The sequence below is a fragment of the Tenrec ecaudatus genome, chromosome 2, assembly GCF_050624435.1.
Source record: "Tenrec ecaudatus isolate mTenEca1 chromosome 2, mTenEca1.hap1, whole genome shotgun sequence".
NCBI lineage: Eukaryota > Metazoa > Chordata > Mammalia > Afrosoricida > Tenrecidae > Tenrec > Tenrec ecaudatus.
In genome coordinates this window covers 9,371,322-9,395,020 of record NC_134531.1, presented here as the reverse complement: position 1 = coordinate 9,395,020, position 23,699 = coordinate 9,371,322, and the positions used below count along the sequence as shown (strand labels likewise).

Below are 23,699 nucleotides of genomic sequence, written 5' to 3'. Positions count from 1 at the left end.
ACTGGGTGGTAAAAATGAAGAGGCCTGGTGGCAGAAGGAGTTACATGTTGGACTGCAAACTGCACGGTCAGCAATTCTAAACCACCAGCTGTTCAGCAGGAGAAAGATTAGACTTTCTACTCTTCTGAAGATCTGCATTCTCAGAAACCCATGTAGACAGTTCTACTCTTTGCAAAGAATTGAGTTACTAGAAATATGGAATGTCCTATATATCTCACTTTCTACTTGAAGTTTTACTCTGCACACAAAAAGTCACCCGCGTCAACAGTTACAACATCTTCCTAATTACGGATCTATTTATCTATTGACTTAGTAATCTATTGGCCTATCTGTCATTCTATTTACTTATTGGCCTTTTGATGACTCAATTTATCTATCAACCATCAACCTGTCTATGTAAGTTACTTTCCCCTCTATTGACCTATCTATCTGTCTTCTTAAGGAAAAATCCCACATTGCATTACTACTGTTGCACACATAGAAAGCAAAATTTGTTAAAAATCATTTTATTGGTGGCTCGTACAACTCATCACAACCCATACATACATTCATTGTGTCAAGCACATTTGTACATGTGTCGCCATCATCATTCTCAAAATATTTTATTTATACTTGAGCCCTTGATATCAGCTCCCCATTTTCTCCCTCCCTCGGGAACCCTTGATAATTCATAAATTATTATTATTTTGCCCTATCTTACACTGTCCGACATCTCCCTTCACCCACTTTTCTGTTGTCCGTCCTCCAGGGAAGAGGTTATATGTAGATCCTTGTAATTGGTTCCCCCTTTTCTACCCCACCTTCCCTCCACCCTCTGGGTATCACTGCTCTCAACACTGTTCCTGAAGGGATTATCCGTCCTGGATTCCCTGTGTTTCCAGTTCCTATCTGTACCAATGTACATCATCTGGTCTAGCCAGATTTGTAAGGTAGAATTGGAATCATGACAGTGGGGGAGGAAGCATTTAGGAACTAGAGGAAAGTTGTATGTTTCATCATTGCCACCCTGCACCTTGACTGGCTCGTCTCCTCACTGTGACCCTACTGTAAGGGGGTGTACAGTTGCCTACAGATGGGCTTTGGGTCTCCATTCTGCACTCACCCTCATTTACAATGATATGAGTTTTTGTTCTTTGATGCCTGATAACTGATCCCTTCGATATCTCGTGGTCACACAGGCTGGTATGCTTCTTACATGTGGGCTTTGTTGCTCCTCAGCTATATGTACATTTGTTTATCTTCAAGCCTTCAACACCCCAGATGCTATATCTTTTGATAACCAGGCACCATCAACTTTCTTCACCACATTTGCTTATGTACCCATTTGTCTTCAGTGATTGTATTGGGAAGGTGGCCACCCACTGATATGATTTTTTTTTGTTCTTTGATGCCTGATAACCTGGTCCCTTCTACACTTCGTGGTCACACAGGCTGGTGTGCTTCTTACACGTGGGCTTTGTTGCTTCTCAGCTAAATGGACACTTGTTTACCTGCAAGCTTTTAAGACCCCAGATGCTATATCTTTTGATAGCCGGGCACCAATGGCTCTCTTCACCACATTTGCTTATGCACACATTTGTCTTCAGCAATCATTTTGGGAAGGTGTGCATCATGGAATGCTAATTTGATAGAACAAAGTGTTCTTGCATTGAGTAAGTACTTGAGTGGAGGTCCAATGTCCAACTGCCCTAGAGGATCCCTGAGTCAGAATGTACTCAATAATAGAGGGAAGGGATGGTGAGTAGCTAAGAGATAGAATAGCTATAGGGAGGGAGCATTCTGCTGCTAATCAAAAAGTTGGCAGTTCAAACACACTAGCCACTCAGCAGGAGAAAAATGCGGCTATTGCTTTTGTCGACATCCAAGGATTGAAATTATTTAATTCAAATCTAAAGGAGGGAATGGCATCCAACCCTAAATTGTGAATGCCTGCTTTTCAGAAAGATATGGTTGACAGGGAAGCCAAAAACCCATCTGCAGGGTCCACACATGGATTCAACCTCTGGTGAATTCCCTGTGAATGTAGTTCAGGGATGTGAATAACCTGTCATCAAACAGAGAGCACTGTAAAGCCTACTATGGTAGGCATACTTAGGTCAACATGTAATATCTTATCATTTCGCCTCCATTTTAAGCTGTTTCAGGTTGTGTTTTGTTTTTAAGTGAAGTGGAATCATGCAGTGTTCCCTTCTGGTGAATCCCCTTGGACCATGGACCAGAGATGTGAATACCTTGTTCTCATGCAGAATGCGCTGAGAAGTGGATTGTTGCCGGTGCACTTGGGCTGAAACTTAGCACCCTGTCGTATGTTCTTTCTTGTGATCCATTTAAATTAGTTCTGGTTTTTTGTTTTCTTTTTGATTGAGGGTTTTATCTGTTTTACATTGTTTGTTTGTTTCTTTTTCCCCTAATGTTTTGCAGTTGAAATCCAGGATCGGTAAATCTATAGAGATGGTAACTGGACTAACGGTTCCTTGGTGTGTATGACTGGGGAGGTTGAGGGAGATGGTGGGCTTAATAACAAAGATGAGCACAAGCAAAGGCAGTGTTCTAAAACTGGTTCTGGTGGCAGTTACACAGCTCTTCTTGATGTGAGTGAACTATTGCATTGTATGATCAGTGGGTTATATACCAGTAAAACTGTAAAAATTAAAAGATCACGGACTTGGAGACCCTCTGGGGCTGTAGGTACCTTGGAGTCGCGGTCTGTGCTGTGTTCCGTGTCAGTGCAGTAACCCCCCATGTGCCAAGTATACCCCAGGAACGGTGTCACCTCGGGCCACCAGCGTCTCCCTGAGGAGGGGCGTGTTTTCTAAGTGAGCAAAGGCGCTCTCATAACACACTCAACAAGCCATGCCCTCTGGCTCATCAGGTCAGAGCTGATGAGCCGTCCACACCGACGCATATTTAGACATGTCATGGTTTCAGCCTGCGCCCCACCGTTGCACTCTGCAGATGAGTGAGAGAGGACATAGGTCAAGCAATCTGTATTACATCAGCTAAAGAGAAACACAGCCCTGCTTCATTCCTGTAAACACACAGAAGCTGCCCCAAGCCCAAGGGGCATGGAGTTCTTGAGGCGGGTGTGGTCGGTGAGGCATCAGTACAAGCAGAGAAAGGACAGAAAGAGATGGTTACAGAAGGACCCTCCCTTCAGCTCTTAGAAGCCATAGCCTGTGATTGAAAGCCATGTCTCTACAACTCAACCAAAGCAGTCAGTGACCTGATGTCTCCTCACACCTAACCTCTGGAACCCACTCTGCCAATGCATTCAGTTAGCTTAACCCTGTGTGGCCGATTGGAAGGGCCCCTTCATGTTTCCAAGGCTGGGAATCTTGTTGGAAGCAGACTGGCCCGAGGTTTCTCTCAGGTGATGAGTTCAGGTCACTGACCTCTGGATTCACAGCCAAGCGCATGAAGCTCTGAGCCACCAGGGCTCCTGGCCTCTAGAACAGGGGTTCTCAAGTGAGGATGCCTTGGCACCTGCAGGACGGCTGGTAATGGGAAGACATTTGGTACTGTAATAAGTAAGGGAGGAAAGGCTACTAGTATCTAGAGGCCAACGATGCTGCTAACCAAGCCCCAGTATCAGAATAGCCCCCTTTCAACACAGATGGGCGGTGGTGGTGGTGGTTATTAGATGCCATTGCATCAGTTCCAACCACAGCCACCTGAGGCACAGCCGAACAAAGCCCTGCCACTCCCTGTGCCACCCTCACAGCTGTCCCCCTGCTGGAACCACTGTTGCAGCCATGGTGTCCAAACATCGTGTGGAGGGCCTTCATCTTTTTCACTGCTGCTCTACCACATATGATGTCCTTCTGCAGGCACTAGGCTCTCCTGACAACATGTCCAAAGTACATGAGACAGAAGTCTTGCCATTGTAAGGAGCATTCTGGCTGTACTCTCTCTAAGACATGTCTCTTGTCTTTTTTTGCCAACCTTTTTTTGGAATGTCTTGTACCATCCTCCAAATTGTTCTTGTGCTTGAACCGTTGTTGAACCTGTGTGTCAGTCCACCCTTCCTCTTTTCTGCTGCCCCTCTACTTTTCCCAGCGTACTGCCCTCTGCTGACAACATACCCCAGGAACATGAGACAGAGACTCTCCACCCTCGCTTCTAGGGAGTATTCTGGCCGTGCTTCTCCCAAGACATAGTTCTTTGGTCTTTTGACAGTCCATGGTACTTTTGAAATTCTTCACCAGCCTCATAATTCAAATACAAATAGGTCCTTCTCCGATCTTCCTTATTCAATGTCAAACTTTCACATGAATATGAGCAGATGAAAATATTATGACTTGGATCAGGTTCACCTTACTCCTCCAAGTTACATACTTGCTTTTCAATATATTTTAAAAATCATTTTATTGGGAGCTTGTACAACTCATCACCATCCATCCATCCATCCATCCTTCCATCCATCCATCGTGTCAAGCACATTTGTACACTTGTGCGTTTGCTTTCTACTTGAGCCCTTGGTATCAGCTTTTCAAGATTTTAAAAAGATCTTGTGCAACAGATTTATCCAAGGCAATGTACCATTTGATCTCTTGACTACTGCTTCCATGAGCATTATTGTGACCCAAACAAGATACAATCCTTACCAATTTTGATCTTTTCTTTTCTATTCTTATCAGGATAGTACCTATCAGTCTAGTTATGAGGGTTTTTCTTTTTCTTTACACTGTGTTGTATCCCATACTGAAGGCTGCCATCCTTGATCTTCACCAGCACTTCAAAAGTGCTTCAAGTCATCCTGCTGTCAGGAAGCCAGGTGGTGTCATCTGCATATTGCCAGTGGTTAATAAGCCTTTTTCCAATCCTGATGCTAAATCCTTCTTCATATAATCCAGCTTCTCTGATGATTTGATCAACATAAGGATTGAATAATAGAGTGAATGGATACAACCCTCTCACACACTTTTCCTGATTTAAGACCATGCAGTATCCCCTGGTCTGTTCACACCATTGCCTCTTGATCCACGTACAGGTTCCAGGTAAATACAATAAGTATTCGGGGATTCGTATTCTTCTCAAGGATATCTGTAGTTTGTTATGGTCTCCACAACTGAATGCCTTTGCATAGTCAACAAGACACAAGTAAACATCTTTCTGGTATGTTCTACTTTTGTGCTTTAAGCCAACATCCATTTGACATCAGAAATGATATCCCTCGTTCCATATCCTCTTCTGTCACTGTACTGCAACATCATTGCTGGATGATCTTAAGCCAAACTGCACTGGCATGTGATATTAATGACATTGTTCTATGATTCGAGCATTCTGTTGGATCACCTTTCTTTGGATGGGTACAGATGTGGATCTCATCGGGGCACTTGGACAAGTAACTGTCTTTCAACTTTCCTGACACAGAAGAGTGAGTGTTTCCAATGCTGCATCTGCTTTCGAAAGCTTTCCAGTTGGTATTCCATCCATTCCTGGACTCTCGGGCTGGACTGATGGTTTCAGAGCAACCTGAACTTTTTACTTCCGTACTGTTGCTTCCTGCTCATATGTGCCTCTGGAGATAACTGAATGTCAACTAGTTCTTTTTGGTATAATGGCTCTATATTCTCTCTGTTACAGTGGCTCTATTCTTTCTATTTTCTTTTGATGCTTCCTGCATCATTCAATATTTTATTTATGACTTATTATTCTAATTTATTTCTTAGAATCTTTTAACTTTTGTCCATATAATCTCAAACTCTTATGTTTGAATTTTTCCTTAAATTCTTTCAGTTTAAGATTTGCTAAGCATCTTCTTCCCTTTGGTTTCTAACTCAGGGTCTTTGCATATTGCATTTTAAGTTTTGACTTTGTCTTCTTGAGCTGCCCTTTGAAATTTCAAGAGTATAAATTTTTATGGGAGCAGAGAGCCTCCTCATTCTCATGCTGAGTGGGTAGTGGGTTTGACCCATTGATCTTGTGATTAGCAGCCCAATGCTTACCCAGGAGTGCTACTAGGACTCTTTTTTTTCTTTCGAGGACTCTGCTTGTCTTTCTGTATTTCTTTTCTATAAATTAGGAGTTAATACATATATCATTACGCAGTTCAATTACATCAAGCAGCATTATGTACAATTGCTACCACAATCAGTTTCTAAATGTGATTTTCCTTCCTGGACTCCTTGACATCATCTCCCTTTTAACCCCCACCCCCCTCACCATAACTGTGCCCATCCCCTCCCGAAACCCTTCTTCTACTTGCTGTCCCTATAAGTTCATCAATCCTAGGATTCTTATAACAAAAAATATATAACAATTCAAGTGACACCCCCCCAAAAAAATAATACATCAGAGATAAACCCTAATAAGAACAAACATAAAACAAAACAGAACAAAAAATACAGAAAATGTTGAAAACTAGATCAGGTCCAGTGTGCAGCAGAGCCTGGAGACTCTTAAATAGAGCGGATGTCACTTTAAGGACCACAGGGGGCCTGACCTGAGCTATAGTATTTTCAGCCAGCTCATTTGCATGTGGAAGCTAGACACCGGAGTAAGGAAGACCACTGAAGAATTCATGCATTTGAATTGTGGGGTTGCTTACTAATTATTGATTACTCTCAGGGCCTTCCAGAAGAATGACCAGTCCTGCCTTTGACGAAGTAGAATTTGTTATCAGGAGGTATCAGGCCCTGAAGAGAGCTGTCCATGCTTTGTAAAATTAAGGGTCAGTAAATAAGGTAGACTCTTCACAAGGTAAATTGGCACAGTGGTCTCAGCACAGCAATATCTGTGGGGATGGAACAGGACTAGGAAGTGTTTATTTCTGTTGTGGATACAGGGTGGCTGTGCGTCACAACCAACTTGATGCTATCCAACCACAACAAAGTTCAGTCTGAGATTGATTCATATCTCTGGCTGGCGTGGTGGGTGACACACCCAGCAATTTGAAATCTCGCGGGGGAAAAAGATGAGACTCTCTGCTCCTGCAGAGATTTGCAGTCTCATAAACCCAGAGGAGCAGTTTCAGTCTGTCTTACAGGGTCTTTGTGAGTCTGGGTAGACTTGATGGTAGTGTTTGTTTGTTGTTGCGTTTTTGTTTTTGAGTTTTAATATTCAACATCATTTCAGTCACCAGAGGCAGTTTACTTCACTCAGGAGATAACTGAGGTGGTAGGAGCCCGGCTGGCGCAGTTGTTATGCATCGGGCTGCAATCCACATGGTTGGCCATTCAAAACCACCAGCAGCTCCGTGGGAGAAAAACTGGGCTTTCTGCTCTCACAACAGTTGCAGGCTAAGAAACCCACAGGGGTCACTGTGAATCACCATGGACTCCACGGTAGCAAGTTTGGTAGGGGCAAAACTTAATTGGTAAAATACCGTAAACCTTCCGATAGATAAATGCCTTTTATATGGAATACTGTAAAAGTCATTTTTGGTTATCGTTCAGGGTGAACTGTATGCGATGTAAGGGATTTCCATGCAATCATTTATTACCAACATCACAGTCCACCCCCTTCCTTGGATGTCATCTTCTCATTCAGACACACGTGTGATTTGATAGCGTTCCCTGCTTCTCTCAAGGAGGGCACCAGGTCAACATGTCTTCATTCCCATGATAGCGACCCTGCGTTCTCACACATGTCTTCCCGTGAGAGAATCACAGGCCCTCCGAAAGCTCTTAGCCTAAGGAAACCCAACTAATTACCATCGCCAGATGCATGCCACGCCCAGTTTTGACAATTTTAAACTTTATTTTCTATCCTCTACAATAGCAGAGATTATCCCCCATGAAAACACCAGGACTTCCTGTGGCTCTGAAAGACAGTCGGGACATTCTAGGGAAATTGCCCCTGTGTTTACAGGTTTTCCACCAAACTCTGCGATATCCAAATCTGCTTTCGGTTTAACAGAATGAAACAAAGCAGACTCGGGGACTGTGTAGTTAACTGTTTTCACTTAAATGCTGTTTATAGACTGCTCCAGAGCCCTGTGGCATAGTGGGCCCAGTCCATGCCTGTTAGCCCCTTCCACTCCAACAAACCAGAATGAGCTCCTCTCTCTGTGTCGGGGTGCCATGGGCTGCCCAGATGCATCATGCCTGTAAAAGCACAGCGATGGTTAACTGAGAGACACCAAACACCTGTCATGGCCTCAGCCTGGGACACCCACCTACAGAAGCTCTGTTGCTGACATCATCCTGCTTTCTGAAATCTCCCTTGCCATCTCTTCCACTTGTCACATCTTTCTTCTCTGCTCACAATAAGGAAATTGCCAAAGGACCATGCAGCCTCTTTTCCTCAGAATTAGGCTCTATTTATTATTGCTTGCCATCAATCGGTCCCACCTGGGATCAGATCTGATAGTAGCTTAGTAATTTTGACTCACAAGCAGAGAAATCAGTGACAGTACGTTTGGGGCATTCCAAGCTCAGTTTCCGACTCTGCCTCCTGTCTGCTCGATCTCTCTTCTTGGTCTTCCTGCCTTTCCTTCTTCTACCTGTGTGCTGGCAAGTCATCGTCTCATACTTTGGACACGTTATCAGGGGAGAAGTGAGTCACTGGGGAAGGACATCATGCTGCTGGAGGGTCAGTGGAGGAGAGGCACGAGACTGACTGGCACAATGGGCTCCCACATACAAGCAGTCGTGAGGATGGCGCAGGCCTGGGCGGCGTTCCATTCTGTTGTTCGTCAGGTTGATACGAGTCAGAAGCCACTGGGTAGCACACCCATCAAGGAAAATGCTCGAGAGCAGTCTGTATGATCGTGATAGCTCTTGGGCTTTTAGCATGCAAGAGCGTTTCAGGGTCATCAGGCACTGACATTTTGGTTTTCTACACACTAGAAAAAATTCTGGATAGACTTAATGTTAGACTCCCATACAAAATATCCTCTGTATTTAAGGTTTTTGGTTTTTTACGTGGAACAGCTGGTAGGCTTGAACTGCTAACCTTGAGGTTTGCAGCCTAATTCGTAACCCACCACACCACCAGGGTCTCTACTTGATTTCTTAAAGCCCAGGTTGTTTTATATTCACAAAGGAACTGTTTCTACTAGCTTGCTAGGGAATCAAGAGAAATGTCTAAACCACTAACCATTTTGAATAAGTTGTCAATATTATGGGCTCTGGTGTTCTTACATTTGAAATATAAATTGTTTCTTATAAAAATCCAAAAGATAACAAGTATCCTTGTCCTGAAAAAAAAATCAATTAGGATATCTATGGCAGAAGCTTAGATATAAACTCTGACTTAGACATCAGGCTATTTCGTGAGCTAATGGTATGAAAAATCAATCCCCAAATGAGGACAAAGTATGAAAAGAGGTTACTGCTTTTGTTACTAAAAACTTCCTGAAATTCTCATGCATCTGGGGAGGGAGAATGTTCCCTGGACTTAAATGGGGAAAGGATCCTATAAAATCCAAATACATTCAGGCCCCAAACTTAGCACTGTGTTGTTGTCTGCTGTGGAGTTCCTACCATTCATAGTGCTCTCGGACCAGCAGGTCCTCACTGGTGCCATCCCCATGGTCACTCTTTGGTCACTGTGAGCCATAGGATTTTAACAGGCTGGTCTTCATAAGCAGGTAGCCTGGATTCTCATCCATCTTATTCTGGAAGCATCACTCTCACCTGTAGCGACCGACAAGGCTCCACCGACAGGTGGGTGGTGGTGGCTGTGCAGGAGTTACATTGGCAGGGAATCAAACCCAGGTTTGAGAATGCTACCACCGAACCACCTGTGTCCTCTGCCTTCTGATCTAGGGCTCTGTTCTATAGACATGGCAGGAAGATGAGGCTTTCTACTCCCATAAAGATCTGTTCCTTAGAGGCAAGGATGGCGAGACTTCATCCCACGTACTTTGGATGTGTTGTCAGGAGTCACCAGTCTCTGGAGCAGGACATCGTGCTTTGCAAAGTGGAGGGTCAGTGAAAAAGAGGTAGGCCCCCAATGAGCTGGATGGACACAGTGGCTACAATAATGGGCTGAAGCACAGGAACAATTGTGAGGATGGTGCAGGACCGGACAGTGGTTTGTTCTGTTGTGATTAGGATTGCTATGGGTCAAAAACAACTGGATGGTATATTAAAACAACAACCACAAAGATGTACTGTCTCTGAAACGCACAAGGGCAGTTCCGCTCTATCCTATAGCATCAGCATGATTTGGCATTGATTTGAAAACAGTGAGTTTGGAGTTTGATTAAGTGTCTTTATTGTGTGTCCACACAGATGCTAAAGGCTACACCTGTGAGACTTCAGAGAGAGTAGTATCTGAAGGGTCCACAGACATATCACTTTCCTTCCTGGACAGCATTAGTCTTGTACCTAAAGTAGAGAATGTCGCTGCCTTTTTCTCTGCTACTTGTTGTTGTGTGGTGCCTTCGAATCAGTTCTGACTCATAGAAACCCGAAGTACAGCAGGAGACACTGCGCAGACCTGCCCCATCCTCACAAGCACCACTACACTTTTGTCCATTGCTACAGCCACTGTGTCAACCCATCTCCTCGAAGGCCTTTTTTTTTTTTTTTGCTGCCTCTTGATGTACCAGGCATGATGTCCTTTTCTAGGAACTGGTCCTTCCCGATAACATGTTCAAAGTACATGAGACGAAGTCTCAAGATCCCCACCTCTAAGGAACAGTCTTCCAACACAGATGTGGTCTTTTGGTCATCCTCGGTCCATTCGATATTCTGTGCTGACACCATCACTCAAATGCATCAGCTCTTCTGTTGTTTGCCTTAGTCATTGTCCTCCCTGTCTGACCACTGGAGATGCGAGCGAGCCCTTGTGGTGCTGTGAGTCAGACATCGAGCTGCTGACCACACAGGTTAGTGGTCTAAACCCACCAGCTGCTCCAAAGGAGACCAGTGAAGCTTTTGACACCCATAAGGATTTACAGTCTGGGCAGCCCTGTGTGGAGTCACTCTGCATCATAACCAACTTGATGACACTAGGAGAAAGCAGCGCAAGGAGTCACTGCATGGTAGACACAGGGTGAGCCACTGAGGACTAACTGAAAGGTTGGCAGTTCAAACACACCCATACACTGATAACATTTCTGACAGGTCACAGCCACGACACCCTAAGGAGCGCAGGTCTCCTCTGTAGCGCATGGGTCAGCAAGAATCCAACATGACTTTAGGGCAGACAAGATAAGCAAGCTCAGGGGACAGCAACAGGACTAAGGGTTCTAGTGGGGGTTGGGGGTGTGGAAGTAAGGAGAAAGGGAGGGGAGGGGAGCAGTGAGCCAGGACAGGGACAGGAAATAGCAAGGGTACTAAACCAAAGGGTGAGGAGGGGGAAGCCTTCCTGGTGGTGTTAGATCAATTGAAGTGTCTCTGAGAAGAATTAGTGAGAGGTGAATGATGAGTAATCCTGAAGGAGGGGCAGGAGGAAAGAAGAGAGAAAAAGAGGAAGGAAGAAGAAAGTAAAATTTATATACACAGGTATAATATAGATATTTATATATGTGACATGTAAAGATAGGTGTCTTCGTGTGTGTGTGTGTGTGTGTGTGTGTGTGTGTGTGTGTGTGTGTGAATACAAGGAAGAAGATGGAATTTGGGCCGCTACTCAGACCTTACAAGAATGGTTTGTTCTAATAATGTGGCATTGTATGATACTCACCTTCCTAACACAATTGCTGAAAACAAAATGGGTACATAAGCAAGTGTGATGAAGAAAGCTGATGGTGCCTGGCTATTAAGAGATATAGCATCTGAGATCTTAAAGGCTTGTAGTTAAACAAGCGGCCATCTAGCTAGGAAGCAGCAAAGCCCACATAGAAGAATCACACCAGCCTGTGTGACCATGAGATGTCAATGGGAAGAGGTATCAGAAGTTCTAATGCAAGTAACCAGATCGATGTGAAGGGGCATAGAGACTCCAAACCCGCCTGTTAGATACTTGGACAGTCCCTCTCTGAAGGGCCACATGGAAGGAATGTTAAGTCCAGGGTGCAATATGGCACTGATGAAACACACAGCTACCCTCTAGTTCTTTAATATTTCCTCCCCACACTATTGTGGCTCTTGTTTTACCTCATTAATCTTGTTAGGCATGAGTATGTTCATTTGTATAATTAGGATCATTTGATGCCTGAAAGTCAAGTTAGATAAACCTTCAGAAACAGGGAGAGAGTAATGATTCCCGGAGGGTCTGGAAAGAGAGGAGTGGGGGAGCTGATAGCAATGATGACTGTACAATCCCACTTGAGAGGACCAAATAACACAATTGTAGGTGAACGGATATGTTGACTTGTGTATGATATGGAAAATAATAATAATAATATATAACAATAGTAAGGGCTCCTGGGAGGGGGGTGTAGGTCAGCAAAGGGAGGGGATAGAGGGGAGCTGATATCAAGTAGCTAAAGAAAAAAATAATATGTTTTGAAACTGATGGTGGCAGAAATTGTGCAATTTTACTTGACCTAATTGAATTATGAATTGTTACAACATCTGTAAGAACTCCCAAATGATTAAAATCATTTTTAAAAGAACCACAGCAACAACAGAGATGACAGCAGTTGGGTGTGAATTTTGCCATCATAGTTGTTTCGGGGAATTGCCCAGTGAAAAGCAACAGATGTGCACCTGCCAGCAAGTGAAACGGCTCTCCGCAGTAAACTACAGTAGACCCCGATGCAGAAACGCTAGAGCCGACCCTCGTGATGTGGTGGCAGTGTCTTCTTGTTGACTTTGACACGTTGCGGGGCAGGGAGAATTGGCCTAGAGCATTCCCAAGGTTGTCAGTTTGATGGAGGCAGATCACTAGTGGGTTCAAACCACTCACCTTTGAGTCAGTCACCAAGCGTTTAATCATAGCTGTTTATGGAAGGTAACTTTTACTGTAGAAGACGTGTGGATCCACATGAACGATGGGTAGTACCGTGGGAAAAATCCATCTTCAATGTCTCCCTTCAAGCTTATTCAAACCCCAAGGCAAATTCGCTGCCGTCGAGTCATGTCCAACCCAGAGCAACCCTGTAAGACAGGGAGAACGGCCCCTGGCGTTCTGAGACTGTACCTCTTTATTGAACAAGGCTGCCCAGAACAGCTGGTGTTTTTCAACCCACTGACCTTGCGGTGAGCAGTCCAGTGCAGAACCACTTGGCCACCAGCTTGCCTTCAAGCGATCTAACCATCAGCAGGTTTAACATCTTCATCTGAAGCGTCTTTCTGTTCATATGCGTAAGATGGTTTGGGGTAGCACGTGGGGGTGGCGTGAGGAGGACTGTCCGTCTGAATCTGTAGTGAAATGTCTGAAATCTTCTTAAACTCTGTTGTATCTCTCACTCTCCTTGTTTCCAGTATTTCCCAAAAGTTGATTTAGTCCTAGTTCTCAAACATGCTTCTGCGAGCCTTCTGGCAACTCTCCGCTCGTGTGATCCTCGGATCATCGTCGTGCAGAGCTCTCAGCTGTGCCCGGCCCAGTTCCCGCTCCATACCTTGTTTCTTGACACTTCCACAACGTGAGACTTTCTCAGAATCGCTTTCCGCGAGTTCCCCTGCACAGGACTCCACTGTGCTGGGAACGACAAACCCTTCTGTCTTCCACAGAGACGGAGTTGGGCGTTTCTTTGGGGGCAGTCCCTCACTCACTCTTGAGAGAACTGCGTGCCAGACACTATAGACTTAGAAGATTGCTGTGTTTGATGCTATCTCTTTGCAGAGGCCACACTCACTGTCTGTGTTCTGTCCTCAGGACCGACAGCTCAGTGACCCTGGCAGGCAGAACACATGCTTCCAGGTGTTCTGATTCTGCCTTGGTTTCTCTAAATCATAATTGTAAGGGGTGGGGGGGTGTCAAAGCATGAGGATGTGGATGTCTTTGTTGGCATCTGTGTAGGACTATTGTTTGAGCGAGCATTTGGTTCCTCAGCGATAGCTGGAGGAGACTTCGTGGCTCAGTGATACCCAGTAGGCAGTGTGGAGCCATCAGCAGTTCCAAGGGAGAAAGAGAGGGCTTTCTACTTCTGTAAAGAGTTACAGCCTTGGAAAGTCATCAGGGCAGTTCTACCCTGTCCAGACACGGTCACTATGAGCCATATTGACTCGATGGCAGTGTTTGGTTTTTTGTTTTGTTTAACTTAACCTGAGTCTCGCATCTTCAAACAAACAAATAAACAAGACCAAAAACCTCAAACTCATTCCCATTGGGTCCATTCGGGCTCACAGTGACCTTGTAGGACAGGGTGGAACCGCCCCGGTGTGTTCCCAAGACTGTAACTCTTTCCAGGAGTAGAAAGCCTCGTCTTTCTCCTGTGGAGCCAGCTGGTGGTCTGGAACTCCTGGCGTGGTGCTCAACAGCCCCACAGGTAACCACTACACCACGGGGGCTCCTCTGGAGACCCCTTGAAGGACATGGTTATAAAAATGAATAGTTGCCGTTGCTTGTGGGCACATGACTCCCGGTACCACAGCGCACCACAGAATGGAACCTGCACCATCTTCACCGCCACGGGTTGAGCGAGTCCCACGTGAGTTGACTGTGGCCCTCCCAGGGCGCTCATGGTCGCAGCCCTGTGTCAGACTCTGTTGTGCCCGCACCCATGGTGCTCATGATGGAATTGGCAGACGTCGCTGGCCAGGCTTTCCTCCCTAGTCTAACAGTCCAGAAACTCTGCTGAAGCCTGTCCCCCATGGGCGACTTGCTGGGCTTAGAAATGCCGGTCGGTGGCATAGTCTCCTGTATCACAGCAACAGGCAAGCCATCATGGTGTGACACAGGGACACGTGCGGGGGGCTCAAAACTAGAACCATCAAGTTTCACAAGTCGGTTTCTGTCTGTTGGAATCCCCGAGCCCCGAGGGGCAGAAATGAGCCCCACTGGCGCACCACGTTAAGCATTGGGTTAGTAAACACAAGGCAAGGTCGGTTCAAGCCTACCCACCTCTCCTTAGGAGGAAGATGAGGCTGCATGCCTCATAAAGGTGTAAAGAGCTGTTCTGCGTGGTCGCCATGAGTCACAATGGACACAATGGCAGGGAGTGAGTCCTTCGGGAGCAGAATTATGTTCATCTGCTGGGATTGGGGCTGGGGACCCTTCTGATTCTGTCCTACTGAGTTCACCCGCAGCACCTGTGGCAAGGCTGGTGAGGCTTCATCTCTTGTCATTTGGCATGTTATCAGGAGAGACCAGCCCCTGAAGAAGGGCATCATGCTTGGCAGAGTGGATGGGGCAGCGAAAAAGAGGAGCGCCCTGCATCAGATGGTTGAACGCAGTGTCTGCAACCACAGTTCCAACATGAGAACAATTGTGAGGATGGTGTCGGGCCGGGCACTTCCTTTCTGTGTACCTGCGGTCGCTGTGAGTCGGAATCAGCTCAGTGGCACCCAACAACAGCGACAGCAACAATTCCTGTGGCACTGGGGATCCTCTCTCTGTTCACACTGCCCCTGTTACAAGCGCCTGCCTGCACAGGCTTTGGGGCTGGGGCTCCTTCAGCCACAGACCAAGCCAGGATGCTGCAGGCATCGATCCCACCTGGGAAATGGATGCCGTGTTCTTTAATGGGCCAGTCAAACCTAATTCCATTACATTTGCCTTCCAGTGTGACATCTCGGCTACAGCCTTGGGTCCAGCTTGAGTTTATTCAATTAAGTTTTTGCAGGAAGGGGGACAAAGGGCCCTAAGTCTCTATGACGGAACCCTGGGCTTCTGTAAGCAGGTGGGCAGAGGCATACTTAACTGCTCATCCCATGGTGCCGGCAGGACCAACCAACATGCTCTTCTTACAGGATGGTTTTTATAACTGATTGACTTTTCCTGACAATATTCTATTTTCACAACAGAATTTTCTAAGGATTTTTTACCCCATTGAACTATGAAGGATGAATTAGAATCAGATTTCCTTGAAAGAATATTGCATTCAAACCCCCTGCCATCAAGTCGATTCTGACTCAAGAGTTGAATTAGACCGGCTCCCTTGGGTTTTTAAGGCTGGAAATCCTCGTGGGAGTCAACAGCCTCATCTTTCTACCATGGAATGGCTCCTGGGTTTGAACCTCCAAACTTCTGTCTAACAACCCACTGTATCACCCATTTTACCACCGGGGGTCCTAAGTTTCTTAAAATATCACCTGGCTACTAACCACAGGTCAGCAGTTCAAAACCACCAACCACTTCATGGGAGAACAACTGGGTCAAACTGCCCCATGGGTTTCTGTGACTGTAACTCTTTAACTAAACTCAGTGCTGACTCATGGCACAACCCCCCTGTGAGTCTCGGAGACTGTAACTTTGCAGTAGTAGAAAACCCAGTCTTTCTCCCTCAGAGCTGCTGGTGGTTTTGAACTGCCAACCACGGAGATTGCAGCTCAACTCATAAACACTAAACGGGAGTAGAAAGTCACATCGTTCACCCTTGGAGTGGCTAGTAGATTCGACCTACTGACCTTGCAGTTAGCAGCCCAATATGTAACCCACTGCACCGCTAGGGCTCCTAGGCTTGACCGAGGATCCATTTAGTTGGTAGCAGTCATATCTATAGATGTAGTGGAGCAGACAGGGGGCAAAGTCATGAAAACTTCCATGACAGAACCAAACACTGTGGCCAGGACCATAATCTCCGTGAACACCAAGGTCAATTTCCACAACATAGTCAAACATATGAACAAAAACGCACCTGACATTGAACAGCCGATGGAACACAATGTTACTGTAACACCTAGAGTCAAGTGTGAACCAGAACTGACTGGAGAGCAACTAGGCCTCTTGCTTGCCTTTGTTTCTTGGGTGGTGGGATTACCTTAGCATGCAGGTCGGTTAGGAACTTTTGATTTAACCAGAAATGAATAGACAGGGTGGAGTATTTTGAAGATGAAAGAAACACAGAAATCTCGTCCCATTGTCTTATTAACATGAGAAAGTGGACTCACAGATCAGTTTGTCATTTGACCCAAGAGAAAATAAACTGCTAATGTTTTGAGTTGAATAGACCACTCGTGTAACATTTGCAGTCAGTGAAGGCACCAGTCTTCTCTAACCTGAAAATAGGCCCATCAATACCAGGCCAGCTTCATCAAAACTTTAACACATTTCACTCTCTTTCACACTCATTATTTGCAGGTATTGTAAACCAGCAAAAAATAAAAAATAAAGCACATTTTCTTCTTTTAAGCTTTCTTTAATGTAATGCACACTCTAAGCCATGTCTTCTATCATCTTCTTTCACATAGTAGCGTGTAGCCCATCATTTCTACTTTAAGATACATTTACTTTTCCCCCCCCATGATAGACAAAAAATACATTGCATTACCTCGTAGACACATTCAAGATTTTAACAATATTATTTTGTCTAGGATAACATCCTGGTGCAGTGGTTATACATTGAAGTCAGCAGTTCAAAACCACCAGCCACGCGACAGCAGAAAGATAAGGCTTTCTACTTCCATAAAGAGTGACAGTCTCTGTATTATATACCGATAAAACTGTTCAAATAACGATTCTGCTTAAAAAGAGCTACAATCTTAGCAACCCACAGGGGCAGTTCTGTCCTGTCCATATGGGGTCACTATGACTCAGAATTGACTCAATGGCAGTGAGGTGGGGTTTGGGACAGTGTGGCAGGCACAAATTTATTGCTCGTGACTGAGGAGTCTATTTCAGCTCCAAACAACCCTACATGACAGAGTACAACTGCCCCCCCCGCCCCCCCGCCCGAAGGCTTCCTTGACCAGAATCTTTCTGGAAGCTGGTCAACAGCTTTTTCTTCTGCAGAACAAGTGGGTGGGTCAGCCCACCAGGGCTCCAGTAGCAACAAGCACTTAACCCTGATGCCACGAGGGCTCCTAACGTCCCTCAGAAGGGGGCTTGTCTTCATCCCTGCAGTCTGCGAAGGTCATCCATTCCAGTGGGAGGGGACTCAGGTGAAGGACAGCAATGTCTTTTTGGTTGGGTTTGACTTCTTATTGTGAACTAGGTGAATGCTTATGGAGAAGGCTGTCAGATCCCAGTCAACGGTTCATGGACATGTTGTTGCATCTCAATGACGGTGGCCCCTCGGTGTGACATCAGGAGCTCGCTTCGTCCCTGGTTCTCCTCTTTCCGTCCCACCTTCTCTCCTTGTCTCTGAATGTGGTTCTTGGGTAATGGTGACTCTCCGTATCTCACATGATTGATACCCTCAGGTATGGGGACCTCCCTGGGGTTATTATTCCCCTTACAACCTTACAGACCGGCGCAGTGGGTTATGATGGATTAGGCTGTTAACCTTTTGCTAGTTGTTCCAGGAGAGAAAGACGACGCTTTCTGCTTCTGTAAAGATTTACAGCTTCAAGAACTAAAAAAGACTGTTCCATTCTGCCCTGTAAGGTGGAGCTGAGTTAGAAATTCACCACCTCTATCATCCAGGGACTCCCTGACAATCCTCATTCACTGCCATTGAGTCAATTCTGATTCACTGAGACTAGGGACAGAGTAGAACAACCCCTGGGGTTTCCAAGGCTGTAAATCTGTTTGGTTTGAACTCCTGACCTTGGGCTAGTTGCCCAACACATAATCCACTATACCAAGAGAGCTCCTTATGGAGGCAACCATAGATCAACCCGATTATCTGGTCTCTGACCTTCTGTTGCAAGCACTGCATCACACCATTGTTGTTGTTGTTGTTTTGGGGTGCATTGAGTCAATGCTGTCTTGGGACTCCTATGTGAACAGTAGAACTGCCCGTCAGGTTTTTGTGTGTGTACACATTGCGATGCGATCCTTAAGGTCAGCAGCTCAAAACCACCAACCACTCCGTGGGAGAAAGACAGGCTATCTACTCCCATGAAGAGTTGCAGTCTCAGAAACCCACAGGGGCAGTTCTACGCTGCCCTTTAGATCGTTATGATTCAGCATCGACAAGATGGCGGTGAGTTTGGTTTGGTTTTGAAATCTTTACCAAAGCAGATTGCCAGGTCTGACTTTCATAGAGCCACTGCGTGGGTTTGAACTACCAGCCTTTTGGTTCACAGCTGAATGCTTAACCGCTTCAGGACCAGGACTCCTTTCATCACAGGGTAGTATGTGGCTGAAACTGATTTTTAAGTGCTATTTACTTTCTCCCCCAATTAAACTCAGAAGTTTTTTAAAAAGTGAAAACGTATTCATGCTACTCAGATTTCATATGAAGATAGGATTCCACTGAAAAAGCAGCTGTTTTTCTTCGTATAATGGAAGGTGGCATTTGTACAACACGATGAACATAATCATTGTCTCCAAAAATATGGAAAAAACATTGAATTGGTAAATGCTTTATCGTGTATATGAGTCAGAACTCACTCAACAGCACCTGACCACAACAGATCAAAAGGTAGGTAGGTAAGTAGGTAGGGAGGGATAGAGGAGAGAGAGAGAAACAAGCACAATGTGGAAAACAAATGCATGTAAACATTGAAAATGAAAAATACAACCAATCATCTCTCTCCTTACTTTTGCTTTCAACCTTGAAAATGTCCAAAACCAGTCTTCCATATTCCACCGAGAGTGCAGATGGCGCCATATGCCCAATCATTGAAATCTTCTTTTAAATTCTCTTGCCCTTCCTCCAACAATCCCCTTTTTGGGGAGAGGGAAAGAGTGAGAGCGAGAGGAGATAGGGAGGGAGGGAGATAGATAGATAGATAGATGATAGATAGATAGATAGATAGATAGATAGATAGATAGATAGATAGATAGGTAGATAGATAGATAGATAGATAGGAAGAACTTCCTTCGTCTCACTTCTGTGTGACACAAATTTGTCTTCTAGTGGTTTGTGAAGGTTAATGAACTGATAAAGTCCACAGCATGCTGAGCTCAACAAAGTAACGTCTTGGCTGGAGTGAAGTCTGATTTAACGATAAATAGATAAAGGAAGTCGCTCAGAGGACTATCCATGGAGAAAGCATCGTCTTCAAACTATTTTAAGTGCTGCCATTAGAAAATAAACATGCTGTACTGGAAGTTTTCAGGCAAACCGATTTTGTCAGACACGTCCGTACGATCATCAAGTCAATGAAGATGCTTAGTCTTTCCTCTTTCAGTAATTTAGACATCAGCATTTTTTTTTTTGGCCAAGCTAAAATAAGCCACCTAAACTTAGGACAAGAGCTGATTCCCAAATTAAAAGGGCCCATGCTTTATTTATCGCTGCCTGAAGTGGTGATCTATACCTTCCCGACCCCCAGTCACCGCACAACGGAGAAGGAGACCATAAAGAAGAGATCGTTAAAGATAGGTATGAGAAGGGAAAGTAGTTCCAATCGCTTTTAGGAGCTAGCTAAATATATCACACTGGAGGCTGGAGATGAGGAAGGAATTCAGCTTTGGACACTTGCCAATTCCCGAACTTGGAGGGGCATGGGGGGGAGTTTCAGTCAACTTTATTATGGGCACTTATTTAGTCACTTCCAGAAGTGAATTAAAGAAGCAGAATTGGAAGCTGCAGGTGGGAAGAATTAATGGCCCCGCAGTGCTATTGGCCGTGTGCAAAGTGCTTTGTAAACTAAAAGCCGCCTGTGACTACGCCACCCTCGGCCCCCTTATAGCTGGGAGCAGCGAGATTAATAATGATTAAGTGAAATCAGGAAGCAGAGTTGAACTTCATTTATTTTTTTCTTTTCACATGGAGAAAATGTTAAACGGGAGGAAATCCAAACCAAAAAACCCGCTGCTGTCAAGTCATGACTCACAGAGAACCTTCAGGCCCGAGTCCAACTCCTCCTCAGGTTCCATGGCCATGAGGGGCAGACAGCCTAATGGTTCTCCTCTGAAGCAAGAGCAGGCAGCCCAGTACCTACTCCACCGCACCATCAGGATGACCCGAAAGGGTTGCTGCTAGGTGCCAACATGTCAGTGCAGACCCATGGCGGCCCTGTGCACAACAGAACGAAATTCTCCCCGGCCCCATGCCGTCCACCCAGTTGTTCCTAAGCTTGAGCCTATGGTCGCAGCCACGGTGTCAATCCAACTTGTCGAGGACCCTCCTGTCTGGTTCTGCCCCTCCACTTTGCCAAGCGTGATGTCCTGCTCCAGGGACGGGGCTCTCCTGATACATGTTGAAAGTACAGGAGACAAAGTCTTGCCACTTTTGCCTCTCAGGAGCATTCCGTCTCTGCTCCGTCCAAGACGGCTTGGTTTGTCCTTTTAGCAGCCTATGATGGTGTCGTGGGTCCGACATGGGCTGCGAGGTGCAAAGCGTGAGATATTTTATGTTCTTCTTTTATCTTTGGTTGCATTGATTGGGGGTCTTGCTCAGTTCCAATCACTGTAAGTTTCTCGCGTGGCAAGTTTCTCAGATGCATACTGGGTCTTGCTTCGCTATGAGCGAGAACTCCTGCTCCTTCATCAAGCAGGTATCCCTAGACATGTGTGACCATTTTCACTTCATTCCCACCACAGTCCGCAGAGGCAGAGGTGGGTTACTGCACCAGTGTCCTTCCAGTTGCCTGTGGATGTGTGTCGGAACCTCAGGTGTGTTCCGGTACAACTGTGTTCCCTAAGGCTTTCAGTGGCTGATTTTTTTTGGAAGTGTATCAGAGGCACCTCTGGGTGGACCTTTGACCTTTCCAGTAGTTCCGCCCAGTGACTGCCCCTGTTAATCCATCACCGTGTGTTAAATGCTGTCAGCACCATGAATCACATGCTCCTCACCATGGTTTGGTCATGGGGCCACCACTGTCATTGTTGACTTACAGATTAAGGACCCATGGCTGAGGAAGGTGAAATAATTTTCCCAGCCCCCACCTTTGACTAGCACCAAAGACTGCACATTCGCCGTGACAAAATGCTCTTCTCTCAGTAGTGAGTCTCCTCATCCAGCCTTGGGCCACGGGCCACCTGCCTGAAGGTGGATGCTTGTTCTTTGTGCCTCGGCCGCTTCCTCTCTCTCTACTCTGTGCCTCCACTCACCTCACGGCAACTCTCCCCTCCCTCTTCTTTCCTAAGGCAAATACGCCATGCGAGACCTGGTCCACAGGCTGCCAGGCGGGAACAACAGCAACAACTCAGCCAGCAAGGCCATGTCGGATGACACGGTGACCGCCGTCTGCTGTACCCTGCACGAGGTGATCACCAAGAACATGGAGAACGCCAAGGCCTTGCGGGATGCCGGCGGCATCGAGAAGTTGGTCGGCATCTCCAAAAGTAAAGGAGACAAGTAAGTGAGGTGGGGACTCCCGTGGTGCCGTGCTGGTAGACTCGGTTCCTAGTGTGCCTGGTAATCTCTGTCACTGCATGGCTTTGGCTCTGATAATCCGGAGGAATGAACACCGTACGGGGCTTCTGCCCTTCACACCCACAAGGAAGCTGATCTTGTGAGCCGTTTGAATGGTTTTGGTGGCCACTGTGATGCTGTAGACCGGACCAGTGACCAGTGTGTACACATGACCCGTGTATGTATTCAGAGCGCCACCTCAACGTGGAAAAGACAACTAGCTTAACCGACACACAGTAGGGTATTTTCTTGGACCTTCTGTGATTGCCAGTGCACACGTTGCTGGTGCAGCCACACGCTCTTGCTCTATCCTCCACAGCTCTGCACTGCGCATCGTCACGCCGAGATCATAGGGGAGAAACTGGAGTACATTGGAGTCAGAGATCCCGGGATAGCATAACCGATTAGGCATTTGACTACCAACCACAAGGTTGGGGTTTCAGATCCTCTCGGAGGTGCCTTGGAAGACAGGAGTCTAATCTGTTTCCAAAAGGTCACACACAGCCTTGAAAGCCTATGGAGCGCAGTCCCCTGCACTCGCTGGGTCCTCTTGAGTAGAAATTGACAGCAACTGGTGCCAGTCTTTGGGTAGAGTCTGAGGGACAGAAGTTCGAATCCAGCACCCTTCCCTTACTGGTTGTAGGATCCTGGGACAGCTATTTGCTCTAATAAATTAGAATGCCTGCACATTCCAATCTCAGATTGCAGGCGGGGTTGTCGCATATGCCTTCTCAAAGAAGTGATGACCAAGTCTTAAAGGAGGAATGTGTTGCCCAGGGAGAGAGAGAGCCAGGGGAGCAGGCTGAGGGCATTCCTGTGCATGAAATAGAAAACGATAAGGTTCCACGTCAACCCAATTGCAGCCTCCACAAATAGAGTGTCCCCCAGCTTGATTTACGAAGCGGCGGTATCTCCCTACCTGAGCCAGAAAAATATCTTCACAAGACAGAGTGTCTGTTTATCAGGAAGCCGTCAACGGAACAGAAATACTCACTAACCTTAATTAAATTTCTCCTCCTGGAAGCCCCTCAATGTAATCAAAGAAGATTAAAGAGGTAAAACCTTTAGTTATCAAGGGTCTATTTCTTGAATTTTCCATCCCTCGCCCTCCCTCCGTGCCTTTACATCTGAAGGCTAAATAATTTCTCCTTTTGTTATTGAAGGCTGCGAGGGATTCACTTTGAGACTTTTTGGAAAGTGTCTCATTATTATTTTCATTTAATTCCATTTCTTAGCCATATTTGATAAAAAGAAGTTTCCAGGTTTCCGGTTAAGCGTCTTGAGACCTCCCCGCAGGTCCAATCTATTGTTCAGTTTTAGGACTTGATTACTTTTCTGAGTCAAGTCAGAAAAACCCCATTGGGCCCAGATGTAATAATTGCCCAATTTAGATTGTTGGCCTGACTGATGCCTTCTAAGATGGTAAACAAATGAAAAGAGTTGATATTGTTTGAGTCCAACTGCTCGTGATCCTCTGTGTCGGAGGAGAACCGTGTTCCACAGGATTTGCAAAGGCTGGTTTTGCAGAACTGAGCACTGGGCCTCCCAGGGCACATCTGGGTGG

General features: G+C 45.9%; 1 protein-coding gene across 2 annotated transcripts in view; it reads left to right on the top strand.

The window, feature by feature from the left end:
- CTNND2 (catenin delta 2) overlaps positions 1-23,699 on the top strand; it is a 473,556-nt gene that overhangs the window by 393,008 nt on the left and 56,849 nt on the right. For both annotated transcript variants that reach the window (XM_075542985.1, XM_075542984.1), the window contains one exon: positions 21,868-22,078. In XM_075542985.1, the coding sequence (XP_075399100.1) occupies positions 21,868-22,078 (211 nt within the window). The remainder of the gene's footprint in view (positions 1-21,867; positions 22,079-23,699) is intronic.